The 24,115-nt window shown below is 35.2% G+C and overlaps 5 protein-coding genes across 5 annotated transcripts; 3 read left to right on the top strand and 2 right to left on the bottom strand.

Annotated features, from left to right (window-relative positions):
• The first annotated feature begins 10,929 nt into the window (after window positions 1-10,929).
• Window positions 10,930-12,836, top strand: BDW74DRAFT_164052 (S-methyl-5-thioribose-1-phosphate isomerase). The gene is made up of 5 exons (XM_073726197.1): window positions 10,930-11,146; window positions 11,211-11,744; window positions 11,799-12,568; window positions 12,621-12,640; window positions 12,719-12,836. The coding sequence occupies exons 2-3, from the start codon at window positions 11,219-11,221 to the stop codon at window positions 12,410-12,412; spliced, it is 1,140 nt and encodes a 379-aa protein (XP_073577911.1). The 5' UTR covers window positions 10,930-11,146; window positions 11,211-11,218; the 3' UTR covers window positions 12,413-12,568; window positions 12,621-12,640; window positions 12,719-12,836.
• Window positions 12,837-13,865: 1,029 nt separating this feature from the next.
• On the top strand, window positions 13,866-17,932 carry BDW74DRAFT_164050 (putative nuclear pore complex subunit Nup133). The gene is made up of 3 exons (XM_073726196.1): window positions 13,866-14,250; window positions 14,298-14,367; window positions 14,411-17,932. Exons 1-3 carry the CDS (start codon window positions 14,005-14,007, stop codon window positions 17,587-17,589), a joined length of 3,495 nt encoding a protein of 1,164 aa, XP_073577910.1. The 5' UTR covers window positions 13,866-14,004; the 3' UTR covers window positions 17,590-17,932.
• BDW74DRAFT_164044 (uncharacterized protein) lies at window positions 17,933-19,038 on the bottom strand. Its single transcript, XM_073726195.1, has 4 exons — window positions 18,947-19,038; window positions 18,615-18,734; window positions 18,379-18,535; window positions 17,933-18,329 (listed from the first exon to the last, which is right to left on the bottom strand). Coding segments are annotated over exons 2-4 (429 nt in total). The 5' UTR covers window positions 18,616-18,734; window positions 18,947-19,038; the 3' UTR covers window positions 17,933-18,058.
• Window positions 19,039-21,364: 2,326 nt separating this feature from the next.
• Window positions 21,365-22,585, bottom strand: BDW74DRAFT_164038 (uncharacterized protein). The gene is made up of 3 exons (XM_073726194.1): window positions 22,318-22,585; window positions 21,997-22,266; window positions 21,365-21,952 (listed from the first exon to the last, which is right to left on the bottom strand). Exons 1-3 carry the CDS (start codon window positions 22,360-22,362, stop codon window positions 21,764-21,766), a joined length of 504 nt encoding a protein of 167 aa, XP_073577908.1. The 5' UTR covers window positions 22,363-22,585; the 3' UTR covers window positions 21,365-21,763.
• Window positions 22,586-22,905: 320 nt separating this feature from the next.
• On the top strand, window positions 22,906-23,846 carry BDW74DRAFT_119344 (putative NADH-ubiquinone oxidoreductase 21 kDa subunit). The gene is made up of 4 exons (XM_073721972.1): window positions 22,906-23,001; window positions 23,065-23,136; window positions 23,190-23,683; window positions 23,731-23,846. The coding sequence occupies exons 2-4, from the start codon at window positions 23,077-23,079 to the stop codon at window positions 23,753-23,755; spliced, it is 579 nt and encodes a 192-aa protein (XP_073577907.1). The 5' UTR covers window positions 22,906-23,001; window positions 23,065-23,076; the 3' UTR covers window positions 23,756-23,846.
• Window positions 23,847-24,115: the final 269 nt, after the last annotated feature.

The following is a 24,115-nucleotide window of genomic DNA, read 5'->3' as shown; positions in this document are numbered from 1 at the left end:
AATACCTTATTTTTTTATATATACATTTAACATAATAATGCTTAGGTTTATATTATATATTATATAGAATAATATAGCCTTAATAAATACCTACCACGAGTTATTATACATAAACTTTATGAATAATAAATAATTAACTTAATTATTTTATAGAAAGTTTATATATTGTTATAAAAATCATTTTAAAATTTTGTTTAATTATTTTATTTTATTATTTACTTATAAATAATATATAATACTTAGTAAATACTTTATTAAAATACAATATATAAAATTAAACTAAAACCCTTTTATAAAAAATACTTTTATAGTTTATTGTAATACTTATAGGTATTTTATGGAGGTAAAAACACTTTATAAATAATAAGGTAAATAAGCTTATGCCTGTTATACGTGAAGTCAAGGTTTGTCAGGAAAATATTAATTTATTAAGACCAGAAGCCTAGAAAAGTAACTAAGGTCTATGCTAATATAATACTACAAGAATCTATAGGCGCTATTAAGAAAGATTTACCACTAGTAATAGTACCCCTAAATTAAAAAAATATTTCTATTCTTATAAACTGGCGCTTTAAAGTATATAATATATAGGTTAAAGAATAAAGAAATTTTTTAAGGTTAACTAAAGGCATAAAAAACATTTTTATACTTTTTTCTTATTCTTAATATTTAGCTAGCTAAAACCTAGCTTATTTATATAAGTACTTAGCTTAGCCATGTTATCCTTTATATTATTAGTAAATTTTAGAATATTATATAAAGTAATATCTAGTTTATTATATTTAAAGTTAGGGTTTACTAGAAGGATGTTAGTTTATTAAGACTAGAAGCCTAAGAAAGTAATTAAGGTTTATGCTAACATAATACTACGGGAATCCATAGGCGCCATTAAGGAAGATACACCGCCAGTGACAATACCCCTTAATTATTTTCTATATAAAAATAAAATAAGCTATTTTACTTATATAATTTACTATTATTTAAATAAAATTATAGACCTGTAAACTAGTAAGATTCTTTATTTTAACACTTATAATAAGGTTTGTAATGAAATTTATACTTATTTATTTTTAAGGTATTATTATAAAAATTAATAAGGGTTTAAGTAGCCCTTATTATTTATTATAAATAATTTTAAAACCCTATAAATATTATAGGCCTTATAATATTTTATAATAAAGTTTATATTTATTACCAAATCAAAAAACCTTTACTAAACTAGTTTTAAGGTTCTTTTTATAAAATAATCTATAAAGGGGTTATTATATAGCTTTATAAAAAATCTTTATTTATTATTAATAATAATTTAAATATATAATTCTTTTAATTATAAAAAACTCTCTCTTAAAGATATTATTATTTTTATAATCTTAAAATACCTTTTTATAGCTTTTTACTTTTTTTATAATATTTTTAAAAATTTCTTTATAAAGTTATTTTATTTTAAAAGTCTGAGTAAACCTTTTAAGATTGTTTATAGGGTATTTACTTAAGATAAAGCCTTTTTTTACAAATATTTTATATTTTTTTATATAATAACTTTATTTTTAAGAGTTTAATACTAATTATAATGGCTATAAATATAATGTATTTTTAACCTGATTATTTAGGGCCTAAGCCTTTTTTCTAAAAAAAGTTAAGGCTTATAAAATTAATACTAAGAATTAAAACTTTTACCTCACGGAGAAAAGGTATATTTTTTATATACTAAGTTAATATAAGTGCTAAACTTAGCCTATTTATAAAAAGTTCTTTGCGGATATTTCCAAGTTTTTATAAAAGAGCTATATATAATATTATAAATTTTATAATTGCTTTTTTTATAATCTTGATTTTTTAAGACCCTTATTTTTATAACTTGTATAACTAGCTTTAATATTTTAAAATACTCTTAAAATCTTCATAATAGCCTAAAAAACTTTTTATACGGGAAAAAGTTTTATTATATAATAAAAAAGGTATATTTTTAATATATTATTTATTTTTATTACTTTTATACATGGCCTTAAAAGCTTTGTTGAATTATAGTAAGTTTTTATAAATATTATTTTTTATAATATTAAGCCTTGCCCTGTAAAAGTATCTATTTTTTATATATTAAGATTTTTTTTATAAAAGTATAAATATATATTATTATATCTTAATATATTTAACTATTTTTATATACTTTTTTATATCCTGGGTGCAGTTCTTCCGCGAGTATGGTTTTTATAAGGTAAAGATTATTTTACTATTATAACTGTTATAAATTCCTGCGAGGTATCTTATAATTTTAGTTATTTTTTTACTTTATGCATTATCTAGGAAGTTCCGCGAGATAATCAAAAGACTAAAACTTTTATAATAATACCTGCTAGCTAAGCTTTTTATTACCTGCAGGAAAATATTATTTTAAGTTATTTTTTAAATATTAGTTTTTAATACTAAAATACTCTTTATTTTATTTTATTTTCTAAATAATATACTTTAAGAACTTTTTAAGTATAGCTATTTCTTTTAAACATTTTTTTATTATTTTTTATTTTATATTATTTTTAAATTAACTTTTATAAGGTCCTCCTGGTTCTTGGCCTTTTAATAATCATAACTTATAAGGGTTTCTAGATGCCTATTAGTAACATGCTTTAATATTTTTATTTTTATATTTTTCTTACTTTTAATTATATATTTTTTATTCTAAAATTATTATATAAGCTTTTCCTGGCTTTTGGCCACCTGCTAGCTTTAATAAGTAAGATTTTATAAATACTTTAAGTAATATACTTTAAAATTATACTTTTTTACTTTACTTATATAGCCCTTGCAAGCAGGTAACTAGTAACTTATATATAAATTTTTAAGTTATTAAAAATACCTTTTATTATTAATATTCTTTTTATTCCTAGCCTTTTTTATACCCCTGCCCGTGGTTACTCATGGTCTTGATCTCTAGGCTAGCCTGGGTACTAATAACTAATAATATTTTTATTTTTAATTAAATTTAATAAATATCCTTTCCCCTTGCATAGTTACCTAGGGAAATATAATTATAATATTATTTAATATTATTATATAGCTGCTGGCTATTATAAGTATTCTTAATATAATATATATATATATATATTAATATCTTATAATTACCCAGCCATCTTTTAATCAATATACCCCTTGCTTGAAATAAGCTATTTTTTTTTAAATAAGGCATGGGATACCTTGACTTTAGGTATAATAATAATTAATAACTGGGTTATAGCTTAATTTATTAAATATTTAAAAAAAATATTATTTTATTAAAAAAACTTTTTTATTAGGAATTTTTTAATCCTTCCTAGCCTTACACCCTGGGACAGTACTAAGCCCTTATTTAGTAAAATAAAATGATAAATTTTTGCCCTAGTATATAGATATATATATTAATACAGCTATACTAGTAAAATGTAAATTATAAATTATATATAAACTTATAAAATTATTTTTATAATATATATTAAAGATAAATCTTTTTATAATTATAAGTATATTAAGTATTATTATATATTTATTAGGATTAATAAAGGCTAACCTGTATTAATAAAATATATTCTTAAGAAAATTAATAAAAAGTATAATAATTACTTATATTACTTAACTTTCTATTTCTTATATAAGACTAGGTAGTCTAGCTAGGTATTATAAGCTTAAGTTTTAATAAAAATTATTAATTAATTTACTTATAAGCCTTCTTTTACAGGGATAACAGGCTTTATTTCTTATGCTTATAAAGTATATATATACATATATATATAATAGTAGTTTTTATAAAAATGGTTAGGTATCAGGTCTAAGAAAAAGGATATTATTAATTAAGTTTATAAAAAATATTTTTACCTTATTTTTTTTTTTAAATACAAGGGTTTTTTATTTTTATTATATACTTTTTTATATACCTATAAATACTTCAAGTTTTCAACTAGCTTTTTTATAACGTTTTATATTATAATTATTTTATTCAAAGTTACCTAGGACTTTTACTACTTAAATATAAAATAACTTTTATATAATATTTTTTTAATTTTTATTTATAAATCTAGTTTTATAATACTTACAAGTATTTACTCCCTTTATCTTCTTATATTCACGGAGCATGATTATATGAAATATATTATATATAAAAACTAGCTAGTAAAGCCATATAATAAGTATTTTATCTTATTTATATTATTATTTTTTATAAACTAGACTGAAGCTAATTTAACTTTTAATTTAATTTAATTTATATTATTAATTTAAATATAATTACTAACCTTAAACATTCCCGCGACCCTTTTTATATTATAATACTTTATTTATAAAACCTAAGTAGCTTTAATACCCTTTCTAGCCTTTTTATAAAAATTTTAAAAATATTGTATTTATTTAAATATCTTATTTTTAGTTTAAGGTTTAATATAATAACCCTGTATTTATTTAATATATTATATAAAATAATATATCCCAATAAATACCTGCCATGAGTTACTTTATATATATATAAATTTTATAAAACATAAATAACTAACCTGATTATCCCGTAAGAGATTATTATATCCTTATAAAAGCTACTTTAAAATAATATTTAAATATTTTATTTAGTTATTTATTTATAAATAATATACAGTACTTATTAAGTGCTTTATTAAAATATAATATATGAAGTTTAATTACAACCAACCTCTTTATAAAGATACTTTTATAGTTTATTATAATATTTATGGGCATGCCATGTAACTAAAATACCTTATAAATCACCAGGTAAGCTAGTTTAAGACCCTTAATTAGTTTTTTTTATAAGAATAAAATAAGGTATTTTACTTATTTAATTTATTATTATTAGTTTAGTATTATATACCTTTTATAAATTATTAAGATATTTTATTTTTGTTACTTGGAAGCAGGTTTATAATAAAATTTATGCTAATTTACTCTTAGGGCCCCGCATGTACTAGTAAAGGCTAAGATAAACCTTATTATTTACTATAAATTACCCTTAGCCCCTGGTAGATGCCACATAACCTATAATACTTTATAATAATATTATATATTTCTAGCTAAAAAAATCTTTACCTAACTAGCTTTAAAGTTTTTTTAAAGTACCCTGTAAATAAGTTATTATATAACTTAATGTTAGATAAAGCCTGCCGATTTATCTTAAACCAGTGGGATTTAAGGATATTCTATGTGTAAGAGTAGAAGGTACAAGTCTTAAGGTTAAAGAGCTTATATAAAAGACTAAATAGAAATTAAAAGGTAGGGTATCTTAGTTTTTATAAATAATAAATAGTAATTAAAATTATTTAGTACTATAAAAATAGTTTATTAAATATATAATATTTAATAAATTAATTATAGTATTTTATTTTAATAAGTATATTTAGTTAAACCTATTATACTTTCTTACTTAACTTGGGATAATATCTGCAGAAATAATCTTTTATATAACTTAAGACTTTATTATATAGGCATATTTTTTATTTATTTAACACTTGCTTGTATTCTTCCGCGAATTTAATATTAATATACCCATAAACAGGGTATTTTAAGGATATTTAATCTTTATATTTATTATTTTTTAATATATAATTTTATTATGTTTAACTAGATTCTCCCTAGTAAACTGCTTGTGCTAGTTTATAATTATAATATTTATTTATTTTTTAATTATTACTAAACAGGGTTTATATTTATGTTTCTTAAGTCTTATAATAACTTATAGCTATTGTATTACTAGTTTAAATCATTAAAGGTGTATAAATTTTTTTTAAAATTTATAAAGATTTTATTACTTATTTATAAGTAATATTTTTTTTTATTTTTAAGAGGTTTATTTTTAAGTAATTTATATTTATTTAATATTATACTTAGCCTTTTTTTAAAACCCATGCAGCTCCTGCTTATCCTTTTAGCTTATTATTAGTAATAATATTAATTTTTTATTTTTATTTTTAAGTTCCCGCGTGTTATCATTAATACTTTTAAGTATTTATTTATTAGTTTTTTAGGTCTTTTTATATTTTACTAGACCTTTACTTATATATAGCTAATTTATTTAATTTATTTATAAATTATATTAATTTTTTTTATTATTATATAATATTTTTAACGATTTCTTCCTTTAAAATATCCAGGAAATTAGGTTTAGTTATTATATAATATATATATTTATGTTAAGATTCTTAGCTTTAATTATATAATTGAGTCTTTAGCCTGGTGTATTTATAATAATATTTTTTTAATTAATATACTTAATTTAAAAGTTATATTATAATAGCTATTAAGCCTATTTAATTTATTATTTATTAGGTTTTTTATTATTATAAAGTATATTAAGCTTTTATAATTAGTCTAAATAATTTTTTACTTTGCTTTTTAAAGGTAGTATCTTTATTTTTTTTTTTTTAATTTTTTTATAATTACCAATACTTCCTAATCACGAGTGATATCTTTATTTATTATTTATTATTTATTATTTATTATAAAAAATATAACTAGTTATAGCTTCCTGTTTTTATTTATTTTAAAACTATTTTTATAGCGTTTTTAAATATATTTATTTTTATATAATACTATAGTTCCAGGTTATAAGGCTATAGTATAAGCATTTTCTTACCTTTTTTTTAATATATTACACTGTTTTTTCTTACTTATGTTCCTATATAAAGGGTTTATTAGCTTATAACAATCTGGAAAGTAATTATGCGTCATGTGTGTAAGTAAATAGGTATCCTTATATATATTTTTAAAGTTTTAGGGATTTTTTAACTCCTTTTTTATTTATAAATATTAAATAATTTGAAAAATATTTTACTATTTTTTATATAATTTTTGATTTTTTTTGGCGTATACTTTATACCTATATATCTAATTATATTTATATTAAATATATATTAAATATATATTTTTTAATACTTATTATGTCCTACTTTAATTAATACCTTTATAACTTTTTTTATATAGATAGTATGTTCTTTCCTGGTCTTTAAGTTATTATATTATTAAAGTAAATAATAATAGTTTTATTTATAAACCTTTTTAATATATAAGTTATATATTTAATAAATTTAGCTAGTAATTACTTTAGTCCTATAGGTATAATAACCTATTTATATAATCTTATATTTATAAAAATAATATCTTATAAATATTGTTAGCATGTATTTATAAGTTATAATAACCTTATTAAATATTAAAAACTATTAGGATCACGGCTCCCTGTAAATTTTTATTTTATTTTATAAGATCCTTAGTGTTATTAATTATTACTTTTTTGAAAAGGTAATAATTAATAATTAATTATTTATTTCTTACCTGTATGCCTTTCCTGTCTTTCTTTGGTATTATTATAGGTCCTAAGAATATATATAACTTTAACTTATAAATATAATTTCTTTTTTAAAACTTATAAATAAACTTTATTTTTACTTATAATTTTACTAGTAATTTTTAGTATTGTTATACCTGTAGTAACTTTTCTTTAGGTATTAAGGGTATCATAGCTCTAAATTGATTATTATACCGGGGTAATTAGTACTTGGGTTTTATAAATACTTAATATATTCATGGTATTTTTTAAAAGTTTTTTAAGCACTTTAGTAAGTTCTTTCTTATATTTTTAGCTTTAGTTATATAGCCTTTTATTATATTTTATTATTTCTAATACTAAGTTATATATTATTCTTTACTGCTTATTTTTTCTTACTCTTTTAGAGCTTCCCTAATACTTTTTTGGTAACTTAAATTTATATTTATTATTACTTTTTATTATTTTTAGCTAAGTACTATTAACTAGCACCTTTTTAGTTATTTAGTTAATATTCAAATTTTTTAGGTAAGCCAGGTTATACTAATAACTGTATTATCAAAGTCTTAAGGCATGGCTGGTATAATTTTAAATATCATATTTTTAATATTTTTCTTACTTTTTATTAGTATAGTATTAGTTATAAGCTTTGGTTTTTAATAAATTTTTTTTGGTTTTAAATTTTTTTTTATTTTTTCATGTATGCCTTGTTACTAATTAGTATATATTAATAAATTTCTTGCTAATAGACTATTCTGAGTACCCTAAGTCCAGTGAGATTTTTATATACTTTTTATTTAATTATACTATAATAGTAATGAAATCTTATTTTTGATTATAAAGAGTTACCTTTTTAGTGTTAATAATAGTATTATTATATCTTAACCTACCTCACTAGTTAGAACTGGCCTGCTTTTTATAGTAAAATATATAACTTATGACTTTGTGATTATAGTAGTAAAGTTTTATATAATTTAGGTATCCTAGTTTTATTTCCGCGTAATTCTAGGTTAGTTATATAATAACTTTTAGTGCTTGCAGTTTCTAGTAACATAATCCTTTTATTCTTTTAGTATAATAAATACTTATCATTATAATATTTTATTTAGTTAATATCTTAATATGCTTTCTTACTTAACTATGGATAGTGTTTAAAAATGATTTTTTATATGATTTAAGACTGTTATATAGGCTTATTTTTTATTTATTTAATACTTATTAATTTTTTTGTAAACTTTATATTAATCTACCTGTAAGCAGGGTATTTTGAAATATTTATTTCTTATATTTTAATATATAATTTTATTATATTTATCTAGATTTTTCCTAGTAGATTACTTGTACTTGTTTATAGCTGCAAGGTTTATTTTTTAATATTAATTTAAACAGGGTTTATGCCTGTGTTTTGTAAGTTTTATAATAACTTATAACTATTTTATTATTATTTTAAACTATTAAAGGCGTCTAGGACTTCTTTTTTAGATTTAAAGGGACTTTATTACTTATTATAAGAGTTTTGTGCTAGGGTCACGTAACTCCATAAGACTTTTACCAAAAGACCACATAAACCGCAAGATACCTTGCGGTTTCCCTAGAACCCATTAAGTAGCGCAACTGGGGCCTTGTAAGCCTCAGGCATCACATGCCTACCAGGCCTTACACTTACTTACAAGTGATCTTTTCTTTATATTTTAAGAGAATTATTTATAAGTAATTTACATTTACTTAATATTATACTTAGCTTTTTTTAAGACCCGTGTAGTGTCCTGCTTGTTTTTTAACTTGTTATTAGTATTAATGTTAACTTCTTTTTACTTTTAAGTTTATATACGTTATTATTTAATTTTTTAAGATTTTTTATATTTCATTAAACCTTTGTTTATACTTGGCTAATTCTTTGGTTGATTTATCCATAGATTACATTTATTTTTTTATTTAATAATATTCTTAAGGATTTCCTCCTTTATATTATCCAGGAAGTTAGGCTTTATTATTGTATAAGTAATATATATTTTTAAAGTATAAGTGGCTGGGTTATGGTTTTAATATTTTATTTAATAATATTTCTTAATATACTCAATCTCTTTATATTTAAAATATTTTTCTTTAAATTACTTTCTTTTCTTGTTATTATTGTATTCTCTGGTGTCAATAGTAACATTTATCTTTATATTTTTATTCTTATTTTATTATAAATTTTGTTTATTTTTTCCTGCTTTATACATGTTATTTTATTATTTCTTATACCAACACTTATCTTATTATGTTTTTATATATAATACTGCTTTAATAAGTTTATTAAAAGTATTTAATAAATCATTAAATACAACTAGTTAATCATTAGTCTTACTTTTAAGTCTCTTACAATATTTAAATATAAGGGCTAACTTATTCCAGGTTAAATTTAAGGCTATTTAGTAAAACTTTATAATATATTTATTAATAGGCTATTTACCTTAAAATTAGTTCTTTCCAATATATAATATCTATTAAATTAATTATATGATTTTACTTTAGCAAGTATATCTAGTTATTTTTTATATTACTTTATATAAATTAATATAATAGCTAAGAAGTTATTATATTAATATTATTATATTCACTATAATCAATATAAATAATTCCATGGCTCTGGTTCCTAACATGACAGCCTGTCATATTATATTAGTGAGGCAGATCTATTAGCTAATAACAGCTCACGCTGGCCGCGTTCCCTGACAAAGTCTTAAAGGTTAAAAAGCTTATATAGAAAATTAAATACAAACTAAAAGGTAAGATAACTTAGTCTTTGAAAATAATAAATAATAATCAAAACTATAAATTATTTTTTTAAACACTTATTATTTACTATACTTATTATAGTTATTAGCTATACTGGCTGTACTTTATTAAAGTTGTTATAATCCCTGGCTTAAATAATTATAATTACATGTCTTAGTATTATTTTTTTTAATATAACTAGGCAGGTAAACCTAAGGGTCTGGTTCTGACATAACAGCCCGCCACACTGTATTATTAAGGCAGATCTATTAACGTAATTATCAGGTGATCCGCCCACCACAGGTAGTCCGCCCACCCCGTATCCCATACAAAATCACAAATTTTAAATAATTTTAATTCCACCATTTTAAGCCTAGAGTACCTAAGATTAATTTTATATTATTATATATTTGTAAAATATTATTTAAATTTACTTTTATTTTTTAAATAAGATTTAGCCTAGTAATATAAATTACTGCTGTATTCTTAGTAATATATTAAATATAAGGTAATTAATGGTTTAAACTTAATATTTTTCTTAAGTTTTATTATTTTTATAAAATTTAAATTATATCTCTAATAAAATCTTATTTTTCTATATTTTTAGCTATTATTGTTATTGAGTTATAAGAAATTAAAAATTATAGTTTTATATGGGTTACAGGGTGGGCGGATAACCCATGGTGGGCGGATCACCTAATAAATACGTTAGTTGACAGCAGCCCGCGCTGGCCGCGTTCCCTGACGATAAGGCTAATGCTAGAGTGTAGACGCGTTTTATATTTATTACATGCTCTATAAAATTTATAATAAATAAGTTATAGGAGGTTAAAGTTATAATAGAATATTAATATAAATATTGATATTGGCGCGGGGTGGCTTTCGGCGTCAGGGGGTCAAGTACCTAAGGTACCTGTGATGTTGAAAACCTGGAAATCTGGGACTACTACCTGCGCACGTGAAAAATTCATCCGAGTAGCATTGACAACCAAACTTCGAGATTAGAAGCCTACAAGAATTCGCAAAGATTTGACAATCGCAAACAATTGCTATAATAATAACATTGCATTTGTGGCCGCAGTGTCCTTGTACGGTAATTATCCACTGCCTAGAATAATAATAGGAACGGCACTGACTCACGCACGGCCGATATATAGCGTCAAAATGGTACTAGAAGCCATAAGATACAGCGATAACAAGCTTTTCATCATTGACCAGCTGCAGCTCCCTTTCGTGGAGCGTTATGTTGAGATTAGCACGAGCGAGGGTGGCTGGCAGGCCATCAAAAATATGCAAGTACGGGGGGCGCCTGCCATTGCTATTGTGGCAGCGCTCTCGCTCGCATCTGAACTTCACAAACTTTCTGTACAAAAGAAAGTGCCTTCAAATGCAGATGATGTTGGAGCTTTCATTATCGAACGATTGAATTACCTGGTAAGCAGTCGGCCGACTGCTGTCAACCTCAGCGATACAGCACGCAAGCTGGAGACTGTTGTCCTCAAAGGATCTCAGAGAACTGGATCAACAGCACAAGACGTCGTGGATGCATTCATACAAGCCGCTGAAGCCATGCTGGCAAAAGATGTAGAGGATAATACGAGAATTGGGGAGAATGGCGCTAGATGGATATCAACGAACGCCCTGTCGTCAGAGCAGCACAAAGCCGTCGTACTGACACATTGCAACACCGGGTATGTGCAGCCCTCGAGTGTCAAATTCTTTGGCTAATACCGATATATATATAGCTCTCTCGCAACAGCTGGCTACGGCACCGCCCTTGGTGTGATACGCTCTCTCATGTCTAGCGACACTTTGCAACACGCATATTGCACCGAAACAAGACCATACAACCAGGGATCACGGCTAACCGCGTTTGAACTTGTTCACGACAAGATACCGGCAACGCTAATTACAGACTCGATGGCGGCCGCTTTACTATCAAGACCAGGGACTCCTGTCAATGCAATTGTCGTTGGCGCAGACAGGGTCGCAGCAAATGGAGATACAGCAAACAAAATCGGCACATACGGACTTGCAGTACTCGCTAGATATCATGGAGTGAAATTTCTTGTTGCTGCACCACTCACAACAATTGACCTGGCGACTGAGTCTGGCGATGAAATCGTCATTGAAGAACGGCCGTCCTTGGAGGTAACGAAAATAAAAGGGCTGCGGGATGACGACTCCACGGGAGATGTGACATTGGCGACAGTGAGCATAGCCGCCGAAGGGATTAACGTCTGGAATCCTGCTTTTGATGTAACACCATTTGCGCTTATCGACGGAATAATAACAGAAAAGGGCGTTGCAGAGAAAAACGGGGATGGTCGGTTTCAGTTGCAAGAACTTTTCGATTGACAGGTTCCGGCTACATCTGTGCTCGATACAGGTTTGTCGGTATTGGCATTCTCCCGAGTGGACCCTGCGTTCTGACCCTGCGACCTGAGGAGGCCATCGATCTTGCTCTCCAAATCACGCAGATGTTGCTCAAGCCGCGACGCCGCTTGCTCCCCACTATCAAGAGTTAAGTATATGGTCATGATTGGCCCTGCACATGTATAGGTACCTTGAAATGTCTTTCAAAATCTAGAGACAATATATAGTCAGTGCGTGGCTTTGAGAAATCGATAACAAGAATATATAACACTAGGTAAAGGAATTTACATCTGCAAGGTCAAAACCAAGTACCCCATCGTTATTTTGGGGTATTTCTGGCATCTGGAGGATAGAACGTGTAGATTAAAGATGGATATAGAAGAGAAGATAAAGCAGGTGTGGTTAGAGGATGGTATCAAGTTGCTTATTTGGGTTAGCACTCTTAGCATAGTAATACGAATAACCTCTTAGTAATTCACGACGGTGCTAGATTGCCAAGTCCAGAACAAGCTGGGAGCACTACTCCGTAGTCCATACTACACTTGTAGCCCGCCAAAAGATGCTTTATATATCTATCCACGAAGTGATGAAGTAGTAAAATGAGATCGAACCGTTAGCATGCGCTTTTTTACAAGATAGCCCCCCCCCCCCCCCGCAGACTACCTAGGTACAGTAATGCAGGAGGCGAAATACCTTGCTTTAAACTGGCTGCTAAGTACCTAGTTAGGTATACCATATCGCTATCAAGCCCTTCTGAAAACAAGGCGCATCTTATCTGGAGTATAGTATATACGGAGGCAACGTGTTATTGTGTCAAGCCGTGAATTGGGGGGCATTCCACGCATTATTGGCCACTTAGACAATTAATAGTACTATTTAGGGATCTCAAAACTATACGCCGTGGAGTCTGACTCTATAATAGCGTCTGGGCTACAGGCTTTTAGCCGCTATGGCGGGGCCCCGTGTACTAACTACTAACCCGGGAGCCATCCGGCAAAGCAAATCGAATAATTCCTTCAACAGGCAGGCCAGAGAGTTATTTATATGGGTCCCTAGTGATTGTATACCTCAGAATCAGTCTGCACTAGCTATGGCATAATGGAGTACTTCAAGCTCCACCTTAAAGGTCAAGATATCAGAAGGGTTGAAGCTCTCTTACTTTCAGCATGACAGAGTCCATGGAGTACGGAGGTATACAGATACAAAACATGCAGAGAAAGTATACTCCCGGCACCCCCTTGGAAAGCAAAGGAAACAATACTCTGTACAGTAATCTTGAATGAGTACTGTAATGATGATTTTTCGACAACCGAGCAAGATATGTTTTGATTAAAACCTCGGAAATGCTCTGTAGGCGCCGACCCTTTCTTCGCTTGAAAATACTGCCATTTTTCTCCGCCTCCCGTGACAGTACGGATGGAATGGTCTAGGATACCGCAGATAATTTAACCGACCGCCTACCTTAAGTCAACAACATCACAGTCAACACAACATAAGAACTTCAATTTTCAGGAACGTTGCTATAATCAATGCGCGAACTACGCGCTCTATGAGCTCTCACCTAGCTAGCTGTGATGTTCGCGCCGAAAACAGTGTCCCGAAGGCGACAGCGTACAAGCTCTGGCGAGTCTACCAAGCCACCAAGCAAACGGCAAAGAAACATTCTTCCCCAAGACGATGCAGGCGATGAAGACGATGCAGGAGATTTGGCAGATCTCGCGCCCAACCCAAGATCCTCACCCAGTCCGAGCAGAGACATCCCAATCAGGACCACCAAGAAGCCGCCGAAACAAAGCGACGAAGTAAATCCTGTGATACTGGTTCGTCCTCCCCTAATAGATATCTTCGTATGCTGAGTCTCCCTCAGTCGAAAACAGATTTCTATACTGTATCCCAGTTACCATGCTTGCCGGACCAGATTCGGAGTCTCCGTTCAGGTATGTCCTTGTGCAGTTACGTAACAAATGCTAATGTCAGCAGATAATTGCAGATGCTATTTCGCCTCCAATCATGGATATGCGCTGATTATCACTCAATCCGAGGCCATTATCTGGCCATATCCAAGCATGGTCTCATCACCTTCACCCACTGATGTCTACCGGCTTCCGATGCCTGATTCTTACAGGGAAAACAGCAATGTTTCGCCCCTGGGGGTGATTCTATCAACTCCAACCAGTTCTACCCCTGGTTTAATCATCGTGATGCCGCATAACGGAAAGATCATTTACTGGGAGACCGTATCGCACACACTACTAGGTTCGCGGAAACAAGCCGGACTCCAAGGTTATATCCCCGGATTGCTCTCTGGTGAATATGCAACAGACATAGTGAACGGAGAGCCGTCGGGCGTGATAGTCACATTTTCATCCGGGCGGGTTGCTCATGTTACCATCAGGGACTCCCAAGGGAAGCCGGCTGTGATGGCGAGCTTTCTGAAGAACCCATCCAACACTGGTGGAATCGGATTCTTTGGTGGCATAAAGAGTGTCCTCGGGGCCGGATTTTGGAGAAAGAAAGTCGCCGCTGTGCGCGCAGGCATATCCTATCAGCGGGGGCAGCGAGATATCATAATTGCGACTTCGGCAGGCTTGTTAGAGATATGGGATACCCACTGGAACAATGGCAGTATGTTCAAAAATCAATTCAACATCAAGGAAGATTTACTGGCGGCAATCAATATCGACGAGTCCATTGACTATGAAGTCAGAGTTTGGGATCTCGCAATGGGCAGTTCAGAGTCAGATCATGAGGTTTCGGTTTTATTTGGCTTGTTCTCTGGGTCAGTCATCCAAGGCGTTTTTGTTTCACGATTGCGGCTTTCCGAACACGCTCAGCTTCTGTCAACAAACTCTGTTGATTTACACAACTTTCCCGCCGATTCAGCTGATCCGCAACCTCGTCTGTTTGTTCCACAGCATGGTGAAACGGCCTTCATCGTGATCGGCCAGTCCGTCATCTTACTCTCGTTGACAGCACTGGCCTCCTCGGATGCAGTCCTCATTGACAATGGTTTTTACTCTTCCATCAACCTTCGTTCTGGGAAGGCCTATGAGGTACTAGGAATGGGGTCTGAATACCAAAATGACTGTTCATCCTGCTTACTTATGATTCGAGAATTCGGTGTGGTGCGTATCACTGCGTCATCTAGGCAAGAAATCGCGACTGTGACTACTCGGCCAACAGCACAGCACAAGCTCGAACAGTCCGTATTTTACGGCACAATGCTAGGGAACCCGCTCAATCTGTCTAGCAAAGAAGACCTGGATTTTTCTGTTCGAGAGATTGAGGAAGCGGCTTTGGGAATCTGTCAGGGGCTACTCCGGTCAACCTCAAAGTTCATTCCAACAGGGGCTATATCTATCGATCAGAATTTGAAACTGCGCGCAAAAGCGCTGGATGATCTTTCACGCATCTTACTTGATCACAACAAAAGCCTTGATCGTCGCATTTGGTGGGAGTTACTCTGGGGCGCGGAGAAACTTGCGGCCCAGAGGGCAATATGGAGGTGGCACAACCAAACCAATGGTCCTTTCCTCACGCATGTTTTGAGTGAGATGAGTGAAAAGTTCAGGACAAAAGCGGTTGACTCTGTTGATCTATTAAGGCGGTGGTTCATATTTGATACTTATCGAATGGAGCATATATTACCTTGGATATTTCATGCGACAAAACCACGAAAAGGTCATGCCTCGAACCAGATGCGGCGGATGTCAGAGCAAATCCTGGAAGCCAGCGAGTTATCCCTGGCAGTCTTGGAGACTGCTTTCAGGTATCGGGATGAGCATGCTAGCCAGTTCGGAATCGGAGATGGTTACTTGGAAGAGGGAGTATTGATCACAAGTTTTGAGGGCCTTCCAGAGTTCTGGACGTCGCAAAATATCAGTTATTCTGAAACCGGCCATTTGTTAGATCTCGAGCTCGACAGTTGCAGGGCCATACAGCAAAACTCGACTGGTTCTGACGGATCAGACCAGCAAATCATTGCGAAAATCGCACGAAATAGTGCCCGACACCTTCGCGTTTTGGGGCAGATGTATACCGAACGGATCCGATGGCTTTCCGCTCAAGAGGACCAGTCGCTTCTTGATGAAGCTTCCGCAATCAAGCAGTCACACTTCAAACAGCGGAGATGGCAGTTATTCAAATTAGCTGGTATTGGGCAGTTGGAAGAAGCCATGAACCTGGCCGAGGGTTTTCACGACATGAGTGCGCTAGTGGAGTTGATTATAGAGCTTCAGGATCAAAAAGGCGTGACTCTTGCCGACCTGGATACTCCAGATGCCGTCGACCTCGACAGGAAAATAACACGTTATTTCGAAAAATTCGGGGAATCGTGGGCGGACGCCTTCTTTGCTCGGCAAATCTCCACAGGACAGTCCGGGATCTTGTTTTCAGTCAAAAAGTTTCAGCCATTTGTTACTCAGTTCTTGCATAAGCACAGGTCTTATGCCAGTCTCAGCTGGATTAATGATGTGATTGGTGAAGCAGATTACCATTGTGCTGCAAAGACCTTGGAAAAGCTCGCTCTTGAACCGGAACAGGATATCTGGGCCCATCGGGTTAAAGTATCTTTGGCTAAACTTGCTCATCTAGCAACATGGGAAAAGAATGATCCCCCTGATACTCGGCCTTTGCAGCTCGATATAAGGCGGCTCGAGGGATTTGCGGAGATGGGCGCTGTTCAGGAAGTCATCTATTCATTTGTCTCGCCCGTATTACGAGATGCCATCGACCAAAAAGCCGAGATCGACCTCGTGACCGATCATTTTGCGAATTCGACGGCCCAGGATCGGCCATCGCTACATGAATTACTCAAGGAAGCTCTAGCGGGGGTTGTGTCTAGGAGAATGCTAAGCCCTGACCAACTCGTCGACGTGTTGACGCTTATAGGACCTAGTCAGCATTCGGCCATTGGACTAAGTGGATTTACTGGGGACGAGTTTCATCTGGCCTTGCGAGTAATTCAACTTGGGCTCAACCCTCAGTGTGATCCGACCTACAGCCTGGCGCTCCAGAAACTTGTGTGGCGGAGGTGCATCATCAAGGATAATTGGGACGTCGCAAACACCAACGAGTCTGAACCGTTCAGATCCACTGCGCTGTTTCGTACATTTGAATTGTGTCTCAACGGTAATCCTACCAATGGCTTTCTTATGTGAGATACTAACCTGATCAAAGGACGCACAGAACCTGATATCGCGCCAATATATATTCCAGTTCGTCCACAAGATGTGCTGCTGGACGACAATGAAGCTGCCCTTATCACCTCCCGTTTTCGTACTGAGCAACGAACCCGAATTGCTCGTGACCTTGAACAGGAGAACTCTACTCTCTTGAATTATGTCGAGAAAGGAGAGCTTGAATTCTGGTTCAAGCAGCTTCTCTCGTCCGCTGAAGAAGAAAGGAAGTCAGTTTCGCCATCTGCCAGCAGTAACGACTATAAAGACGACCCGTCTGGTCAGACACAAAGTTTGAATCGGAAAGAGCGGCTTAGTTGGCTGTAGGGACATCTTCATTCCTCTTAACTTAATTACCATTTGACCTCAAAGTGTCACCATAACATACAATCAAATACCACTGTTTCATCGGCAAACGATATGTCACAGCCCTGACAGGTATAGCAGGTATTCAGTTCACCACGGAGTTCTGATCGGCGACTTTCTCGGCCTCGACACTGCCAGCATTTCCGCTACTAACACTGTCAGTCTTGACCACAGGGGTCCCATCCATGGTGTTTTCAGTTGAAGGTCCATGCAAGTCTTCTTCAAAAACAGGTTCCGGTTCAACTGTTTCGAATTTGGTCTTGAAACCGGCCATGCCCTGAATACTGCTATTCGAATGACGCCGACTATTCATGAAGCTATATTCGTAGTCATGGACTTCTTCGCCCGAACGACCCCTACCAGGGGGTCAACAATGCCACCGGTGGTGGATAATAGATAACCTACCAGTTTCCTTTACCTCCACCGTTTTTCTTGGTTTTCCGGGGGTCAGCATCGATAGGACCGGTTTTACCAAAGTAACGGGGTATATTCTCGTTAGGAGCTGCCGTAGTATCCTGGGTGCCGGAGTGATCACGGTCATTGACTTTATGCGAACGTGTCACTGCACTCAAGTTAGCTGATCAAGCCCAGGATATGTAAGTAAGTGTCAAATGACAGCAAGGCAACAGCAATGCACATACTTCTGTGAACCCCTAAGTGCTCTGCTGTTGGAATGTTGTTGATATTCCTCCAAAGTAGATTTTGTGTTAGTCGCCCAGTAAACGTGTTAGTGTTAGTGACCGTGGCCCAGGCGGATGTGTCTGCGAGAAAATGGCAATCAGAGCTCTGAATCAAAACCATGTGGTCATATGACCCATGGTGGTTTGTCAAGTTGTACAAAGTGGGATCATGGAATACAATGTGGAAACATGGGACATGGAAAGTTTTAGGCTTCCGCAATTTGTCTTCTAATGCAAAAAGATTGCCTCCTTCAAGGCAAGTGCAGTAGATGTTTGATTTTGAGACGTTATACCTGACTGCTAAAAGAAATCCGTTGAGTAGCTCCAGGGCTACATCAGGAGGTGTGATGGGTCAACAAGAATAAGGCAGCTGGATAACTTACAACAAATGCACTATTTGGTGAGCCTAACTGACCATGTACTATTGATGGATGATCTTATTATTTGCAGGTCAGGTCTTAGTAATAGGCTCATGACCTCATGCTCGCCCAGCATTTATGGGGGGTTGGATCTCCTGTTTGCAGTAAGCAGGTGAGCCGGGGCAAAAGGCAATTGGTCCACTATTACGTACTCCATATGGAATGATGTACCCCGGAGTATGTGGTGTATGTATTCGCACTGGGCCACTATAAATCTGGTGATCTACTCTCGAGGAACATATGACCGGAGATTATGAGTACCGGCAGGCCAACAAATTCTGAAAAAACAAGCCCTTTCCGGTGGCCACAGCTTTTGTAAAGATTGCTCCACCAAGATTCTCAGCAATAAGCTAACCAACCCTTAATAACAGAAAGAAATAACATATATAGTTCAGGGCCTTTAAATACTTACATTTACTATTAAAGTAAAAGCTAGAGCCTAACACCCTACTCCATAAAACGTACAGCCCCGCGGTCTGTCCGGTATCAGTTGAGTTGGAGAATAAGTCAATGCACCGCACAAACCACACGTAGTAGGTGCTCCATGCTCCGTATCAAAATGCATACACACTGACCAAGTGGCCAATAACCAATATACCTGGCCTACAGACAATGATATCTACCTGCCTTGATAAGTCACTATATAGTGATTATGGGCATACTGTAGCACTGGTGCTTTACGTCCTTGGTACTACCCTAGCCATAGCGTTTTGATTTTTGAACTTACATTCTTACTTTATTGGTTACCTTGAATGCTTAGAGGCTTTGGAGTTTGGACAGCATCCGGTTTATAGCAACAATCTTATGATATGGATATGGATAGTATTCTGGATCTTTAAAAGGCGGATGGTACGCCCCAATCCGCCTGCTCAGCCTCCTCCATGTGGGTACAAAGCCTCATGCGGAGGCGGTTAACCCCGCATTTCTATCTGCCACGTGACTTGAACTACGAAGTACTCCAGCTCGAACCTAGGTGTCAAAACAGACGCAAGCAACATGAGGACCACTCAACAACTGTGTCAAATTCAAATGGTCCGGTACACTGCTCAGGACATTCCGAGTTATAAGAGCCCCCGCGAGACTTGTAGTCTCTTCCTTTGACATCAAAGACCACTCCGGCCAGCTTCAAAATGGTCTGTTACGCTACTCAGGACATTCCGGCTCCTAAGAGCGTCCAAGCACGGGGCTCTTATCCCCGTGTCAGATATCAGGACATCAGCGAGTCTATTCGATCCTTTTCTTCTAATCGTAAGGGGTAAGGGCACTCCGATAGTCATCAAATTGGTCCACTGTACTCACTTATATTGCCTACAGTTTCGGTTAATTTCGTTGATATATTCAATGGACGAACGCCCGCGCTTATGGCTGTTACCTCTGTGTCACTTTCAAGAACACCCGCGAGACTGCTCGGGCCATCAACGGCTTGAAGCTGCAGCGTGCCCTTGTCTTTTCCTCGAGAATGTAAAGACCAAGACCGGAGTCGCGGAAGGTCATCTCACTCAACAGCGCAACGCAGTCAAAAGCACTTCATCTCGCTTCTTTCTTCCATCCCTTTCCTTCGCTCACGACTCGACTTTCACCTCATTGCTTACCGTGCGCCCGTTATCCTTTCAGGAATAACTTTTCTTCCACCTGTGGTGGCCCTCTCTTAGCCCAGGTGGTGGACTACCCCTCCGCTTTGCCTTTCGTTTTCCGCAAGCAAGTCTTGTCACCTCCGCGGTCATATTTACCTTTATCCTTCCGCCCTTATTTTCGATCCTTTGTTTCGTTTTTAGCCTTCAAGATGATCAGTGCTACCTCTTTCGTGAACCCAGCTCCATTAGTTGCTCCATTTGCTATTCAGGCCAAGCAGTGGAGTGTTACTCGTACCCGTCGACCTACTAGTCTACGTCAGTTATCAGGTCAAAAGTCTGCTGATCGATGGCAACACCAACCCACCCGCAAGCGTGGTCGCACTCGCACCAGGTCCGATGACATGCAGCTACAGCATCACGTGCTAATCTGACTCGCTCCGACACCTTCGCTGGGTAATAGTACTCCTGGCTGGCAATCTGGTTGAGTTTTACCACCTTCCAATACTCCTCATCTCTGCCTTTTCAACATTCTTGAGAGCGCCGAGGTTGGCTGTCCTCTTCCGCCGATTCGCCAGCTCCTTTGACAGCAGCTTACAATTTCACGAAGTCCGCCAAGTTCCTCGTCAACCCTCTCAAGAACGATGAGGCCAATGCCGAGGTTGTCCCCTTCCGTCGAGTTCCTCGACCTCCTCGATCCCCGTTCGCAGCCTAAACTTTACATGACCAACCCCTGCCACATCGAGCTCATCCTGACGGAGGGAGAGGAGGAGGTCAAGAAGGCCACCACTGCTCGGAAGCACGTATTCAATACCATACAAACGTGAACAGCCCCCCTACTTGGCCATAGTGGAGTTTGGGGGGTGGGGACTTGTCGGCAGAATACGCGCTCCCCAAGATGTACCTTGAGTATGCCAACCATGGGCGATTGGATTGATAGTCCACTGCTGAGGTTGAACATGCGAGCTCCATATGAGAAAGTCTCTTTATTGAACTGCGATAGAAGAAGACTTAGAAAACATATCGGACCTTCTCGATAGCATCAAGTTCTCAAGAACAATCGCCAGTTACAAGGCACAACTGCATGTATATTATGCAGCATAAAAAAGGCCAGCCTGCATTATAGATTAGTGGACTCAGTGGTCCAGGAGTCACCAATTCGGTTGACTTCAGCTATGAACTTCTGGTCCGTGATTTGTGACGGCTTCGCCGCTTGAACAGCACTATTGGTCATGGTGACACGGTCATCCGGGGAATAGAACGGGTTCTGGAGGAGGTGTATATAAGCGGTCTGGAGAGCTCTAAATGCCTGTAGCAGTTAGCAGCGGTAGGCATAAGACAAATGAAGCATACTGGTTTGAGATCAGCTTCTTTGAAACTAGGACTTATACAAGACGCATCCCCGATCAAATCGATTATGATAAGGAACTTTACTCCTGTGGTTGTTAACCAGCCATAGGATGCGAGTCTCTCATCAATTGCATGCAATAAACCAAGATCCTGGTCAATCGAGGTTTGCTTCTGGCGTATCTCAAATATATCAAGAGAAGAGTTCAGCAGAAATGAAAATTCGATCGCTGATCCCAGGTACGGTGGAAATAGTGATATATGCAACGGATTATCCTTGTATTGCGTTAGCCGAGCCCTTCTGAACTCGAGAAGCATCCATCCTACAGCTTTCCCAATCACACCAATGCAGGCAATCCTCGGGCCCGGCATGATGAAAGGTAGGTCCGCTCCCTGTCCTGTACGCCTACTGCGCCACTATGCCGTGCAACCCGATGAGATGGAAAGAAGTATAACCGGATTGTCCAGGATAACTGGGGTGTTTCCTCAGCAGTAATGAGCGGGGCCGCAAGAATGTGAAAGAGACCCGAGTTCGCTTCGAGAAGATGACCCTACTTGGAACGTCAATGACGTGCGAGCCAGTCTCCCTGTGGTACGTTGTAATGTATCCACCTGTTTTCGTACTGTATTGGTGCTGACCGCCCTGTAGGTAGACGAAAACGTGGGGTGATGATCACTGATCCAATGTACACATACCGACTAGTCTGAGAGCCTGTGTGTTTGATGCCACCTAGTAGCTGGAAAATGAATTGCGTATCTACATTATTTCGAACCCTTTGCATGACGACACTGTGTTGTAAAATCATCCGCTGGTAAGCTTAGGGCATGTATTTCTATCACGGCAATTATGATTTGCGGAATCGGAACAATGTGGAGCCGGGATAATATCCGCTCCCAAGTCCTAACAACCTCAAACATATGCCCTTGGCCCTCGTCGCCGTGTTCATCGAGATATATCATCTTTTGCCCCAGACAATCAATCTCACAAGAGTACGGTGAGTTATCTCGCATGTATCAATACCAACAGCTGGCTGTCAGTCCTTTAATGCCAACCATGCTAATATATCTTTTTAGGATCAGCGCACCATGGTCCGCAACGTTGCGAACGCGGCCAAGTCGGCTTCAAGCGTCATCTCTATTAACCATGTGAGATTCGTCATGCTCACTTAGAAACAAGTAACGACTCTGACCGCCACCAGAAATACTCTGTTCAGTCTACGGGTTTATGGGAGCGCCTCCGCCGCCTACTTGCTATCGATCCCGAACGTTCGACTGGAGTGCCATTGAACTCCCAATTTCGTCTTCCCACGCCCGGATCGCTCCCTCCACTGTCATATGACGATCCCGTCACGGTTCCGGCCGGTGATATCGCTGACAACCCATACTGGAAGCGTGATGTCCGCAGAAACTACCCAAGAACCAGCACGGTAAACCAAGCGGATGCTGTCGGCCTTCTTACCGTAGGAAGTCAAGCTGCACCCAAGGACGAGATTCTGCAGATTGGCGAGGCTGGCCAGAAGCAGCTGGTCTCTGTCAAGCAGCAAGGCGAAGAGCGGGGCTTGGCGGGTTTGTTCCAAAAGGACAAGAATGGCATCAGCGGTGTCTTAGGGCCCAACGGCTTGCCGCCAACACCGTGCAACTTGAACTCTGCTTCAAAGTACCAGATCGACAATGATCACGGTTATCCTAATGTGTATGTTCGCCGTGAGTTGGGAGGTGAGCTGGCTAACGTCATACAAGGTACCCCTGCCGCACCTTCGTTTGAACTTCTAGAAACTACCTCTTTAGATCATTATATATGTTCCTTTACTTTTCACCGTTTCCTACTTGATAGATGTCTCCTTTGAACATGATAGCTCAAGACTAGTCTCGACAAGTCATCGGTTCTTATTAATTTAGAAGCCAATATCAACTAGCGCAACACTATCGATAACATGATATACTTTCATGAAGTCTCTTATAACTGTTGATTTCCTTACTACCAAGGCGATGCGGCTGCGTTTAGGACATATTGGTAATAAGGTTACACGCTGGTGGATAGTGATGAAAAATCCAACGCATGTATGCCAAAAGTCAATCAACACACCCGTTATCTTTATATAATGGAACCTATAATGGAATATTT

Source organism: Aspergillus multicolor (assembly GCF_047715735.1).
Source record: "Aspergillus multicolor strain CBS 133.54 unplaced genomic scaffold BDW74scaffold_54, whole genome shotgun sequence".
Lineage (NCBI taxonomy): Eukaryota > Fungi > Ascomycota > Eurotiomycetes > Eurotiales > Aspergillaceae > Aspergillus > Aspergillus multicolor.
This window is presented reverse-complemented; position numbering and strand designations above follow the sequence as displayed.